General features: G+C 44.8%; 1 protein-coding gene across 1 annotated transcript; it reads right to left on the bottom strand.

Moving 5' to 3' along the window:
• Positions 1-2451: 2451 nt before the first annotated feature.
• LOC126474269 (uncharacterized) lies at positions 2452-13479 on the bottom strand. The gene is made up of 2 exons (XM_050101734.1): positions 11833-13479; positions 2452-2547 (listed from the first exon to the last, which is right to left on the bottom strand). The coding sequence occupies exons 1-2, from the start codon at positions 12259-12261 to the stop codon at positions 2452-2454; spliced, it is 525 nt and encodes a 174-aa protein (XP_049957691.1). The 5' UTR covers positions 12262-13479.
• Positions 13480-15947: the final 2468 nt, after the last annotated feature.

Genomic DNA, 15947 nt, shown 5'->3' on the forward strand with positions numbered 1-15947 from the left:
GAGGAAGATCCGCTCTGGGAGAAGGAGGGAAGAGGAAAAAAGGGGACCCTGGGGAGGGGGGGGGGGGGGAACAAGGCCAGGTTATAATTGGAAGGAAGGATGGATGTCATGGCAAAGTTCGTCATTCAGGAGGGGGAGGCGTTGGAAATTGCCCTGATGAAGGAGATGGAGGGTGTGGAGGTGGAGAGAGGGAGGGATACAGCGATAGAGGCGCAGCAACGGGTGGGGGGTGGAGAGGAAGGAGGAAACCAGAGGGTGGGGGGGAATTGGCTGATCAGTCCCTGTAACACTAACCAAAGTGGCCTGCTGTTTTGGTACTGAGAACGGCTGAAAGGAAGGGGAAACTACAACTGTGATTTTTCCCGAGGGCATGCAGCTAACTATTGCTATTTATATCTGAATTGAATTTCCCTTTACCATAAACTTACTTTACAAATCTAGTCTACAAAAATCCCGTTTGTCCACATTCATACTTCTTCAAAATGTTCCCACACTAAATCTCACTACATAACTCGTTCAACAATTACCTTCATATTAACCTTAAACCTCACTTATGCATCATTCATACTGCTAAAACACATTTATGATATTTTACCTACACAAAAAGACATAATAACACTTTATGAAAATACTAGAACAGTTAATAAAAAGCATTCTATTACTTTAGTGCACTCTAGTGGGCACAATCGAAACTAAATCATCCCCTATCCAATATTGTCCTCTATCGGCTGATACATAAACTACGTGCGAGTTCAGTCTCGCGTCACCATCTCTCACTATGCGGCTCTGACAAGGAGACGGCACAACCGTGGGGGTCGGGGATTTGTCCGAAATTTTGTGTGGTGAATGAAGACCCCTAACACCTCACGTGGTTAAAATATTAGGTCGCACTACTTGGAAAATCCCGGGAAAAATTAATCCAAAGTTTCTTAGGTGCCTTATGTGTATAAAATGTTAGTCCATTGCCGACCCGCCGTCTGGCCTGCATGGTTAGCACTCGGACGCTTACGCCAGAGGTCTTCGGTTCGAGTCCTCCTGCAGCACTTTTTTTTTTTTCTTCTGTTGCTTGCAAAATTGCAGCGCATTGTTACAGAAGAATCGTGAAATTAATTCCCGGGAAGATTGTATAAAAATTCATTCTATAATTCATCGTCAATTATTGTCACCAATATTCCGAGTCATGATTCAATATGCCTGGTTTGCCTCAAAATTATCAGAAACTCAAAACATTTTCGTAAATGTTAATGGGGCATGTTTTTGTACAGATTTATTGCAAACGACCTGTGATTGAAAAATACCCGCCTTTATATGTTGCACAAGATGTCGCAAAAATTATAGCTTTGTTTGTTTTTACGATAATTACCATTGCAGTTCTTGTTTTAATTACTGTATGTATAAAAACTAAATTGTTTCCCAATCGACTTTGTTATTCTGATTAAAAACCCAATGTTTCCCCTCATATAATTTACAAATAAAAATGGAAAACCCACCGCCATGAATTGTGTAGTAGAAAAAGAAAATAATTTTTATTCAATAATGTAACTAATTTGTTAAAGATAATGTAGGTTTGCAAAACTTTCTGAATTATTGGTGGAATAACAAAAGAAAATGAAAGAGATGAAAGAAAAGTGCCAGAGGAGGAATCGAACCCGAGACCTCTGGCGTAAGAGTTCGAGCGCTAACCATGTTTTTGTTTTATCAAAACATTTATTAAAAAAACAAAGTTACACATTCCAAATACACACTAAGTTATACATACATGAAATTATTTAAACAAAACGATTTGATCATTCCAATTACGCTAACGTTAAGGAAAGACAACGGAAGATTGTGTTACTGACTAAATTACCAGAAAGAATTAAGCTAAACGTCAAGAAAAAATTTTTTTAAAGACATTCAAACTTCAACCATGTAGGCCAGACGGCGGGTCGGCAACGGTCTAACATTATATACTCATAAGGCACCTAAGAAACTCTGAATCGATTTTTCCCGGGATTTTCCGGATAGTGCGTCCTAATATTTTAACCACTTGAGGTGTTAGGGGTCCTTTTTCACCACACAAAATTTTGGTCAAATCTCCGACCCCACGGTCGTGCCGTCTCCTTGTGAGACACATCTCCCACTCAACCGCCTCCAAAGGAGGATCGGTATACGGCGCTACACCTCAAGCGCAGCCAGAGGCATCAAGATGAACTACTGTGCTTGTACTATGGAACTGCCTAACAGCACATTTTACTGCAAATGTTTACTCACAAAATTTGTGTAGTCACGTACACTGTAATTTTTAACGCACCATGCTAAAGAGCCACAGGTTACAACCTCAAGAGTAACGGAAGCTTGTAGGAATGTTGCGAGCGCCCCTGGCGGGTTGTGACGGGGGGACGGCGGCGTGCTGGTGACGGGGCGGCCGTTCGCACAGTGGAAGGCCACGGGCAGCCCCTGTCGCACCTTTCACGGCGCCCGCGTCGTATATAAGGACGTGGCCGTCGGTGTCACGGTACAGTTCATAGCAGCTCCAACAACAGCCCTGCCATGAAGGTCCTGCTGGTGAGTATCCACCATATTCGCCGGAAGGGTTGCATAGCCACTAGCGCGTTCCGTTCCGGAATGGTCAATGCTTCACGACCAGTGACTAAGAGCGAGTTAGATCCTGTAGCCAAAAAAATAACTCTAGTACGTCCATTCACGAATTTATACAGGGTGTTACAAAAAGGTGCGGCCAAACTTTCAGGAAACATTCCTCGCACACAATTAAATAAAAGATGTTATGTGGACATGTGTCCGAAAACGCTCAATTTCCACGTTAGAGCTCATTTTAGTTTCGTCAGTATGTACCGTACTTCCGCGATTCACCGCCAGTTGGCCCAATTGAAGGAAGGTAATGTTGACTTCGGTGCTCGTGTTGACATGCGACTCATTGCTCTACAGTAATAGCATCAAGCACATCAATAGGTAGCATCAACAGGTTAGTGTTCATCACAAACGTGGTTTTGCAGTCAGTGCAATGTTTACAAATGCGGAGTTGGCAGACGCCCATTTGATGTATCGATTAGCACGGGGCAATAACCGAGGCGCGGTACGTTCGTATCGAGACAGATTTCCAGAACGAAGGTGTCCCGACAGGAAGACGTTCGAAGCAATTGATCGGCGTCTTAGGGAGCACGGAACATTCCAGCCTATGACTCGCGACTGGGGAAGACCTAGAACGACGAGGACACCTGCAATGGATGAGGCAATTCTTCGTGCAGTTGACGATAACCCTAATGTCAGCGTCAGAGAAGTTGCTGCTGTACACACGTCACTGTATGGAGAGTGCTATGGGAGAACCAGTTGTTTCCGTACCATTTACAGCGTGTGAAGGCACTATCAGCCGCCGATTGTCCTCCACTGGTACACTCCTGCGAATGGTTCATCCAACATTGTGTCAATCCTCATTTCAGTGCAAATGTTCTCTTTACGGATGAGGATTCATTCCAACGTGATCAAATTGTAAATATTCACATTCAACATGTGTGGGCTGACGAGAATCCGCACGCAATTGTGCAATCACGTCATCAACACAGATTTTCTGTGAACGTTTGGGCAGGCATTGTTGGTGATGTCTTTATTGGGCCCCATGTTCTTCCACCTACGCTCAATGGAGCACGTTATCATGATTTCATACGGGATACACTACCTGTGCTGCTAGAACATGTGGCTTTACAAGTACGACACAACATGTGGTTCATGTACGATGGAGCTCCTGCACATTTCAGTCGAAGTGTTCGTACGCTTCTCAACAACAGATTCGGTGACCGATGGATTGGTAGAGGCGGACCAATTCCATGGCCTCCACGCTCTCCTGACCTCAACCCTCTTGACTTTCATTTATGGGGGCATTTGAAAGCTCTTGTCTACGCAACCCCGGTATCAAATGTAGAGACTCTTCGTGCTCGTATTGTGGACGGCTGTGATACAATACGCCATTCTCCAGGGCTGCATCAGCGCATCAGGGATTCCAGGCGACGGACGGTGGATGCATGTATTCTCGCTAACGGAGGACATTTTGAACATTTCCTGTAACAAAGTGTTTGAAGTCACGCTGGTACGTTCTGTTGCTGTGTGTTTCCATTACATGGTTAATGTGATTTGAAGAGAAGTAATAAAATGAGTTCTAACATGGAAAGCACGCGTTTCCGGACACATGTCCACATAACATATTTTCTTTCTTTGTGTGTGAGGAATGTTTCCTGAAAGTTTGGCCGTACCTTTTTGTAACACCCGATATAAGGTCTGATAGTAATATGTTTACCAGCAGTGAATCCGAATACAGCACAGATCGAACACAAAATTCCCTGGCTCAGTTTTTCTGAAAATCTCAGCACGTAGTGGCATTCAGAAGTTAAATCGTTCTGGAATGACAATCTAGCAACATGTAACTTCCAATCTTCGTACATCGATATCCTCCAGTTGTATTTAAGATGTCGATTTTATTTTGGCAACTACTTTCAACGTTGAAACAAAGTCATCTTCAGGCCCATACAATTGTTGACGTCAACTGCGTGCGGCTGATACTAGAAGCCAGTGGGGAGATACGGACGTGCTCCGTGTGGAAGGTGGTTACTCACGCAGTTGTCGTCAACGAGTGTGTGGGCCTGAAGATGACGTTTTTACAACGTTGAAACTAGTTGCCAAAATAAAATCGACACCTTAAATACAGCTGGAGGAATTTTCTTCATTTTTAATATAAATATAACTTCCAAGGTGCAACTGCAATGACTCTGTGCCATGGAAGTAACCTCTGTTTCCGAATTACCTCAGAGAGAATTCGAGGTTTAATTTCGCATCCTTACGTGACATATTGCTTTTCACGAAATCTTCCAAAACGTTGCTTACTTCAGGTGCATATCTGTTATTCTAGAAGCACCTTCTACACTTGTTTCGCCACTCAGTGCGTCCTGATACTTGTCATTAGCCGACCAGTGAGAGAACTGCATGGCTTTCATCACGGGCTGAGTTCTTACACATTTTTTTTTCACTGATTTGGCCACATACCTAAGTCGTACTTCACCCAATGGATTATCGACACTGTCGGACGGGAATTGTTTTGAGGCTATCCTTATAAAGTTTTCGTCCCTTTGTAAAAAATAAGTTGAGTAAGAATTCCTAAAATATTCTACATCAACCATCATCTCTTGGTAGAGTGTGTCTTGCTGTCTTGTAGCTTCGATACCTTCGTGCCCGACAGACATGTGTACGGTGTTACCCTGTAATGGAATTTGTGCTGGTTACTACACTCCGGACATAATCACTAGATCACAAGATTTCACTGATTTAGTACCACATATATGCAAAATGTTTTTCTCCGCTACCATGCAAAACATTGCTAGTAAGAGATATCCAACATAGCTCAAACTTTGATCCAAAAGAAACAAGTTTCTAAGTTACTCTTTATAGACAGTTGCAGAAGAAGTGGGCAACACGTCAACTTCACAACCATAGTGAGAGTTTGATTACAACGGAAACCGTCATTGCCGAAGAGAAAATATCTGTTTGTTCCCAGAATGAGATTTTCACTCTGCAGCGGAGTGTGCGCTGTTTGTTGCTAATGGTGCAAAGGCATAATCTGTAAGCTGTTTGTCGTCAGCCGCTTGTAGAAATATGGAACATCTTCTATGCTTACGTATAACGAAGTTCTTGTGAAACGATAGTTTCCTCTATAAAATTAAACATCGATTCCGCATACAGAGATCTTGTGAAACTCGCCTCGCTCTACATCTACATCTGCATCTACATGGATACTCTGCAAATCACATTTAAGTGCCTGGCCGAGGGTTCATGGAACCACCTTGACAATTCTCTATTATTCCAATCTCGTATAGCGCGCGGAAAGAATGAACACCTGTATCTTTCCGTACGAGCTCTGGTTTCCCTTATTTTATCGTGGTTATCGTTCCTCCCTATGTAGGTCGGTGACAACAAAATATTTTCGCATTCGGAGGAGATAGTTGGTGACTCGAATTTCGTGAGATGATTCCGTCGCCACGAAAAACGCCTTTCTTTTAATGATGTCCAGCTCAAATCCTGTATCATTTCTGTGACACTCTCTCCCATATTTCGCAATAATACAAACGTGCTGCCCTTCTTTGAACTATTTCTATGTACTTCGTCAGTCCTATGTGGTAAGGATCCCAAACCACGCAGCAGCATTCGAAAAGAGGACGGACAAGCGTAGTCTAGACAGTCTCCTTAGTAGGTATGTTACATTTTCTAAGTGTCCTGTCAATAAAACGCAGTCTTTGGTTAGCCTTCCCCACAACATTTTCTATGTGTTCCTTCCAATTTAAGTTGTTCGTGATTGTAATACCTAGGTATTTAGTTGAATTTACGGCTTTTAGATTAGACTGATGTATCGTGTAACAGAAGTTTATCGAGTTCTGTTCGTCCATAAGATCAGTGCGCCATAGACGTCACTGAAGCGTTGAATACCGTATAGGTTGATTTCAGAAAGGCGTTTGAGACATTTCCATATTGTCGTGAAGGGACACAATACAAGCTTACCGAGTATCGTGACAAACTGGATACTGGATTCTGAACCTCCTTGCGGATTCAGCTAAACACTACGTTCGTAAGAGAAAAACGTCGACACTTCTAAAAGTAATTTCAAGAGGACCCCAATATAAGTGTGATAAGACGGTTATTGTTTTTCGAATCTAGTGGATACCGTCGGAAGCTGCATAACGTTGTTCCCAGATGGTGCAACTATCTAAGAAGGTAGCAACGCCAGAAGACTGCAGCGAATTGCAGGAAGACGTGCAGAGGATCTGTGATGGGTTACAGACTGGCAGTAAACACTGAACGTAAATAAATGTGACATATTTGACATAAATATGCGAAGAAATCGGCCACTGTTATATTACACTGTTGACGACAAAATACTGGAAACAGGAACTACTGTAATACACCTACGAGTAACCATCCAGAGCGACCTGAAGTGAAATGACTACATAGAAGTTACTGTAGGAAAATCACGTGCTAGGCTTAGATCTTTGAAAGAATCTTAAAGAGGTAAAATTTATCCACGAAAGAAATGGCTTACGAAATTCTTGCTCGGTCGATTGGGATCCACGAAAGATAGGGTCCCCGCAACGAACTTGTGACCTGACACATGTCACGAACGCTCTTCTCCGTGCAGGACACACGGGAAACGAATATGTCAGTCAACAGGTACCCACTAAAGTTGCACATCGAAGAATTATTAAATTCGTCTGAAACACTTACTTGTTCCCTGCCAGAGACGGCTGCTAGAACTCATAAGACCTGCGGTGTCGGCCGGCCGAAGTGGCCGTGCGGTTAAAGGCGCTGCAGTCTGGAACCGCAAGACCGCTACGGTCGCAGGTTCGAATCCTGCTTCGGGCATGGATGTTTGTGATGTCCTTAGGTTAGTTAGGTTTAACTAGTTCTAAGTTCTAGGGGACTAATGACCTCAGCAGTTGAGTCCCATAGTGCTCAGAGCCATTTTTTGAACCTGCGGTGTCGCGAGCTGTGATGTACGTGCCACGTTCTTTCTCTTCGGCGTCGGACCGATTCTTGAGTGCTGCTCATTAGTCTAGGACGCTTACAATGTAGAACCTATAGAAGAGGTAGGAACGATGCATCCAGTAGCGGCATTTCGTCATGGGTTCGAATAGTCGGCGAGAGAGCGTTACGAAAATGTTCAACGAACTCTAGTTTCAAATATCACAAGAGATACTTATTGTTTCCCTGAAGTTTCCTATTAAAATCCCTAGTACGTCCCGGGAGGAGTTAGGCAACAAACTACTTCCTTCCATATATGTCCTGTGAAATAATCGTAAGAAGAAAATTGGAGACGATAGAGTCAATATGATGTTTACCAACAATTGTTCTTCCCACAAGCAGTTCGCGAAATGGAGAGGGAAGGAGGGGAAAGGTAGTAGTTCCAAAGGTATCCTCTGCCACACAATGTAACCTGGCTGGTGTAGTAAAGATGTAGACGTCAGTTTATGGAACATTACTCCAAAGGTATGAGTGTGTACATATTGGTTATCTGCACTGCTTAGTATTGGGCATCTGGTATTGTCGAACACAATTTCTAATAAAGACCAATAGTGCAGTTGCGCAGTATTTTGACAGTTATTTTAGTTTGGATACACTTTTAGCTTGTTTAGGTCCGGAGAAAGCGTATGTATGAAAAAATTACAATGACAGTTCTAGGCTTTTATTCCGATTTTAAAATTTATTTTATTTTTAGACATGGCCGGTTATGCACAAACGGAATTTTCAGGTGGCAGCCACTAATGGATGCAAGCGTACACCAATAAGTTAGTATTATAATGTAAAGCGCTAAAATATCTGAAAATACGGAGTGAAACGCCGTATGGCAGGAGGCTTTTTAATAATGCAGCGCAGAAACAGTGTCACGTTTGAGAATGCACGTAAATTAATTGCCAAAAAGCATTTTATACACATCATGTAGATACAAAGTGGCGGAGAGATACATATCTGTACTTATGTTTGATCCAAAAATAGCATCATCCATATTCACATCTCTTTGTAGTCTAGATGCCTCGAGATGACTGGGTGTTTGTGTTGTCCTAATTTCATCATCATTCATGTGGCGAGATTGGGCTGAGCAAAGGTTGGGAATTTGTATGGGCGCTGATAACCGGGCAGTTGACTGCCCCAGAAAACAAAACATCATGATCACAACATCTACAGCATAGAGTTTTGCAACAGATAGCCACGCCGCTCCATAGCTATATAACATAATGCTAACTAATTGGTAAGTCAGTTCGAGAGAGAAGACAGTGGACTAAAGAAATTGAAGGTAGATTTCAAATGAACTGCGTTTTGCTTTAATGACTTTTTTCTAAGCAATATACATTTATTAACCTAATACAGCTAATTACAGTTTTCTGTCTAACCGTTAGTAGTTACCACTTGGAAACGGACGTGGAGTCTTCAACTGAGAGCTTATACAGTTTGAACTGCTTCATGCAGCTGGAATGCTGAAATGTCTTTATAATATATTTGTATATAGCATAGGCCAGTTACACACCACCGGTGTCTACTACAATAGATGTGTCTCATATACCATTTTACTTTATTAGTATTACAACATGAATGTTTCCACTGCTGAATGTAAAATAGCTGGGATGAGTAGCATTCTATGACGCAGTCCCACCGTATATGGTACTGAAATTGAAGATCAACAAAGATAACAAAGAACATCACTAAAGAAAGAATCATTCGAAAGTTATCAGAGAGAATCAATGTGTTGGACTGGTATTCAAGGAGTCTTCAGCAAATAAAGTTCATCTGTCAATATTTTGTAATCTTCAATTATGAGGAGGTGCGTTTCGTTGTAAGACAACTGCGAGGAAACAATGTAAATTACATCTGCAAGCTATGATGGTCGTATTCAGTAATGGTACAGTGATAACATGTGTCAGTCAGTGTTTTTCTTTTGCTACTTCAATTTCTTTATAACACCAATGCTGATCAACTCACCAGGTAGGCCCTCTTGAATAACTCTACTAGTGAAACTTCCTGGCAGATTAAAACTGTCTGCCGGGCCGAGACTCGAACTCGGGAACTTTGCCTTTCGCAAGCAAGTGCTCTGCCAACTGAGATACCCAAGCGCGACTCACGCCCCGTCCTCACAGCTTTACTTCTGCCAGTACCTCGTCTCCTACCTTCCAAACTTTACAGAAGCTCTACTGCGAACCTTGCAGAACTAGCACTTCTGAAAGAAAGGAGACGAGGTACTGGCAGAAGTAAAGCTGTGAGGACGGGGCGTGAGTCGTGCTTGGGTAACTCAGTTGGTAGAGCACTTGCCCGCGAATGGCAACGGTCCCGAATTCGAGTCTCGGCCCGGCATACAGTTTTAATCTGCCAGGAAGTTTCATATCAGCGCACACTCCGCTGCAGAGTGAAAATCTCATTCTGGAAACTCTACTAGTGTCTGAGAGTCAGCAGCGGCAGAAGAAGAGGAAAAGAAGAAGAAGATAATGAGGAAGGAAAATAATTAGAATATCAAAAATTATTGAAGAAGAATATACTATTATTCCCTACCAATGTAACCATAACGAATTTTGTGATCTGCCCATCATACACTCCTGGAAATGGAAAAAGAACACATGGACACCGGTGTGTCAAACCCACCATACTTGCTCCGGACACTGCGAGAGGGCTGTACAAGCAATGATCACACGCACGGCACAGCGGACACACCAGGAACCGCGGTGTTGGCCGTCGAATGGCGCTAGCTGCGCAGCATTTGTGCACCGCCGCCGTCAGTGTCAGCCAGTTTGCCGTGGCATACGGAGCTCCATCGCAGTCTTTAACACTGGTAGCATGCCGCGACAGCGTGGACGTGAACCGTATGTGCAGTTGACGGACTTTGAGCGAGGACGTATAGTGGGCATGCGGGAGGCCGGGTGGACGTACCGTCGAATTGCTCAACATGTGGGGCGTGAGGTCTCCACAGTACATCGATGTTGTCGCCAGTGGTCGGCGGAAGGTGCACGTGCCCGTCGACCTGGTACCGGACCGCAGCGACGCATGGATGCACGCCAAGACCGTAGGATCCTACGCAGTGCCGTAGGGGACCGCACCGCCACTTCCCAGCCAATTAGGGACACTGTTGCTCCTGGGGTATCGGCGAGGACCATTCGCAACCGTCTCCATGAAGCTGGGCTACGGTCCCGCACACCGTTAGGCCGTCTTCCGCTCACGCCCCAACATCGTGCAGCCCGCCTCCAGTGGTGTCGCGACAGGCGTGAATGGAGGGACGAATGGAGACGTGTCGTCTTCAGCGATGAGAGTCGCTTCTGCCTTGGTGCCAATGATGGTCGTATGCGTGTTTGGCGCCGTGCAAGTGAGCGCCACAATCAGGACTGCATACGACCGAGGCACACAGGGCCAACACCCGGCATCATGGTGTGGGGAGCGATCTCCTACACTGGCCGTACACCACTGGTGATCGTCGAGGGGACACTGAATAGTGCACGGTACATCCAAACCATCATCGAACCCATCGTTCTACCATTCCTAGACCGGCAAGGGAACCTGCTGTTCCAACAGGACAATGCACGTCCGCATGTATCCCGTGCCACCCAACGTGCTCTAGAAGGTGTAAGTCAACTACCCTGGCCAGCAAGATCTCCGGATCTGTCCCCCATTGAGCATGTTTGGGACTGGATGAAGCGTCGTCTCACGCGGTCTACACGTCCAGCACGAACGCTGGTCCAACTGAGGCGCCAGGTGGAAATGGCATGGCAAGCCGTTCCACAGGACTACATCCAGCATCTCTACGATCGTCTCCATGGGAGAATAGCAGCCTGCATTGCTGCGAAAGGTGGATATACACTGTACTAGTGCCGACATTGTGCATGCTCTGTTGCCTGTGTCTATGTGCCTGTGGTTCTGTCAGTGTGATCATGTGATGTATCTGACCCCAGGAATGTGTCAATAAAGTTTCCCCGTCCTGGGACAATGAATTCACGGTGTTCTTATTTCAATTTCCAGGAGTGTATTTTTAGTACATGGGGCACAATTGCAGTGCATTATTGGTTCGGCACACTATGTGCTTTAACATGTCAGTTAGTTTAGAAAGTATGATCTGAAGATGGTTCTCAACAACTGAAACTGGTTGTCTAACTTCTTCTTTTTGTAGTAAGGCCAGGTAAATTTGTAGGGCACTATTACGCACCACACATCTCCTTAACTGATTCTTTCAGGTTTTGCAAACAAATAAGTACATAATGTCAAAAAACACTGAAACAGCAAGGACCAAGTAAAAACGAATGAAGCACACTGGACTGTCTTCAGGTCCTGCTCGTCGCCGTCGTCGCTGTGGCCGTGGCCAGGCCCGGCTACCTGGGCGCCGCCCACGGCGTGGTCGCCGCCGCCCCCGCCTTGGTGGCCGCGCCCCACGCCGTCGTCGCCGCCCCCGCAGTCCACCCGGGCTACGCCGCCTACGGCCCCGCCCACATCGCCGTCGGCCCCGGCGGCTACGTGCAGGACACACACGACGTGGCCGCCGCCCGCGCCGCCCACCTGACCGCCGTCGCCCAGACGCAGGCCCGGGACGCCCACATCAACGGCGCCGCCGCCCACGCCGCTGCCGCCGCCCACGCTGCCGCCGCCGCCCACGCCGCCCCCGCCGTCCTCGCCCACGCAGCGCCCGCCGTCGTCGCCGCCCCCGTGCTGGCCGGCGCCCACGGCCTGCTGGGAGCGCACGGACTCGGCCTGGCTCATGGCTACCACGGTTAGACGCGTCCCAGCAGCTGCCGTGTCATCGATTTCATCCCCATAATGACGAAGAACGTGTGCACGTCAGACGAAATCACCCCCTTGTTGATCATTATACATCGTTGTAAATTGTAAATAAATATATATTTTTGCATTTTACGTTGACTTGTCTGATTCTACATCTCACTATGCAACCTAAGCTTTTTGCTTCTTTTCTAGTATTTAACCCATCATAAAGATTCCTCTATTATCCTAATTTGAGGAACCTATTTTTTTTTACTTTCTAGCTGGATGTACTTCCCATCGACAAAGTGGTCATTTAAAGCAACGGAGGGCAGTCACGAGCACCATCTGTCTGTGAAATCCGTGAACTTCATTATTCTGCTTGTTATCGCATTTTAACTGCTTGTCTATCGTATTTTCCAAGATGGAGCTGGGGACTAGCATAGCAAATGCTCAGTGATTTGGAAATCCCTCTAAAACCTGACTGGCTGGTGTACCAGGCATACGTGAGAGTGCGATTGAGTCTGGGCCAGCTGCCTGGCTCGGAAGTTAACCTGTAGGAGGACGTCACGGCCAGTCAAGTCGCTACAGCTTTCCATGTGATGGCTACATTTTCCTCTACAAGTGATTAATCATTTGCTGAAAGGGCAAACGAATTTTCGGTTAGGAAAGTTTTCTCCGAATTTTCCACTCCAGACCACAGTAATACCACTCTTAATGAGGATGGTTGGTCTGAATTATCTTATATTGAGCAGACAGACAATGTGACTACTTTTCAAAAACTCCAGAGTTGTGTCCTTTTAACAAATTGTAGACAAATAACAGAAATATAAATCAAAAGAATAACTCTTTTATTTGCTTTTTAATGCTTGTACATGACTCCATTTTTTATTATGTTTGGAAAGGTAACTATAAAGAAAATGAGTGTAACAAGTTTATCTTAGTCCTTTAACGTGGTATTTTCTCACACCAAAGCGTCCTTCAGAATGTCCGCAAAAAATCTGCTGCAGCTATTTTGCACTTATTGAATGATTATTTGAAGGTCCTCCATGGTTTGCTTCTTTATGGGAAATTTGCTAGGACAGCATACGTTTCCAGGTAGTTCACCATGCTGGCTTAATCTAATATGAAAGGTATGTTTGATCAGACCATTGATGAATGACAAATGCACAATATAGCTAGGGTTGCTGGAATGATAAATAAAGTGATGCTGTGAATTTACGCAGCAGCCTCTTGTAGAACTGATTTAACTTAACCGACAAAAATACTAAAGAATATATCGAGTATAGAGTATCAAGATTTAAGTGAGTTTGAAGGTGATGTTATAGTCGGCGCATGAGCGACAGGACATAGCATCTCCGAGGTAGCAATGTGGTCGGGATTTTCCCGTACGACCATTTCACGAGTGTACCGTGAATATCAGGAATCAGGTAAAATATCAAATCTCCGACATCGATGTGGCGGGAAAAAGATACTGGAAGAACGGGACCAACGACGTCTGAAGAGAAAAGTTCAACGTGACAGAAATGATACCCTTCAGCAAATTGTTGCAAATGTTAATGCTGGGCCATCAACAAGTGTCAGCGTGCAATCTTTCAACGAAACATCATCGATGTAGCCTTTCGGAGCCGAAGGCTCCCTCGTGTACCCTTGATGACGGCACGACACAAAGCTTTACGCCTAAACTGGGCCCTTCAACACCGACATTGGACTGTCGATGACTGGAAACATGTTGCCTGGTCGGACGAGTCTCGTTTCAAATTGCATCGAGCGTTTGGACGTGTACCGGTATGGAGACAAGCTCATGTAACCATGGACCCTGCATGTCACCAGGGGACTGTTGAAACTGGTGGAGGCTCCGTAAGGGCGAGGAGCGTGTGCATTTGGAGTGATATGGGACCTCTGATACGTCTAGATACGACTCTGACAGGTGACACGTAGGTAAGCATCGTGTCAGATCATCTGCATCCATTCATGTCCATTGTGCATTCCGACGGACTTGAGTAATTACAGCAGGACAAGGCGACACCCCAAAAGTCCAGAATTACTACAGAGTGGCTCCAGGAACAGTCTTCTGAGTTTAAACTCTTCTGCTGGCCACCATTATCCCGAAACATGTACATTACTGAGCATATCTGGGATGCCTTGCAACGTGCTGTTCAGACGAGATCTCCACCCCCTCCTACTCTTACGGATTTATGGGCAGCCCTGCAGGATTCATGGTGTCAGTTCCCTCCAGCAATACTTCAGACATTAGTCGAGTCCATACGACGTCGTGTTGCGGCACTTCAGCGTGCTCGCTGGGGCCCTACACGATATTAAGCAGGTGTACCAGTTTCCTTGGCTCTTCAGTGTATAATGCAGTGTTGTGCTCTGCACTAACAGGCGCCAAAATACATTGTCAAATCAATAACAGGTTAAAACTGAGTATTTCGTTGAAATGGCAGATGTCCCGTACATTTGTCGTTTTAACAAAATGTTGTTGTGGTCTTCAGTCCTGAGTTGTTGTGGTCTTCAGTCCTGAGACTGGTTTGATGCAGCTCTCCATGCTACTCTATCCTGTGCAAGCTTTTTCATCTCCCAGTACCTACTGCAACCTACTTCCTTCTGAATCTGCTTAGTGTATTCATCTCTTGGTCTCCCCCTACGATTTTTACCCTCCACGCTGCCCTCCAACACTAAATTGGTGATCCCTTGATGCCTCAGAACATGTCCTACTAACCGATCCCTTCTTCTGGTCAAGTTGTGCCACAAACTTCTCTTCTCCCCAATCCTATTCAATACTTCCTCATTAGTTATGTGATCTACCCATCTAATCTTCAGCATTCTTCTGTAGCACCACATTTCGAAAGCTTCTATTCTCTTCTTGTCCAAACTATTTATCGTCCATGTTTCACTTCCATACATGGCTACACTCCATACGAATACTTTCAGAAATGACTTCCTGACACTTAAATCAATACTAGATGTTAACAAATTTCTCTTCTTCAGAAACGCTTTCCTTGCCATTGCCAGACTACATTTTATATCCTCTCTACTTCAACCATCATCAGTTATTTTGCTCCCCAAATAGCAAAACTCCTTTACTACTTTAAGTGCCTCATTTCCTAATCTAATTCCCTCAGCATCACCCGACTTAATTAGACTACATTCCATTATCCTTGTTTTGCTTTTGTTGATGTTCATCTTATATCCTCCTTTCAAGACACTGTCCATTCCATTCAACTGCTCTTCCAAGTCCTTTGCTGTCTCTGACAGAATTACAATGTCATCGGCGAACCTCAAAGTTTTTATTTCTTCTCCATGAATTTTAATACCTACTCCGAATTTTTCTTTTGTTTCCTTTACTGTTTGCTCAATATACAGATTGAACAACATCGGGGACAGGCTACAACCCTGTCTTACTCCCTTCCCAACCACTGCTTCCCTTTCATGTCCCTCGACTCTCATAACTGCCATCTGGTTTCTGTACAAATTGTAAATAGCCTTTCGCTCCCTGTATTTTACCCTTGCCACCTTTAGAATTTGAAAGAGAGTATTCCACTCAACATTGTCAAAAGCTTTCTCTAAGTCTACAAATGCTAGAAACGTAGGTTTGCCTTTCCTTAATCTTTCTTCTAAGATAAGTCGTAAGGTCAGTATTGCCTCACGTGTTCCAGTGTTTCTACGGAATCCAAACTGATCTTCCC

Source organism: Schistocerca serialis, chromosome 4 (assembly GCF_023864345.2).
Source record: "Schistocerca serialis cubense isolate TAMUIC-IGC-003099 chromosome 4, iqSchSeri2.2, whole genome shotgun sequence".
Taxonomy (NCBI): domain Eukaryota; kingdom Metazoa; phylum Arthropoda; class Insecta; order Orthoptera; family Acrididae; genus Schistocerca; species Schistocerca serialis.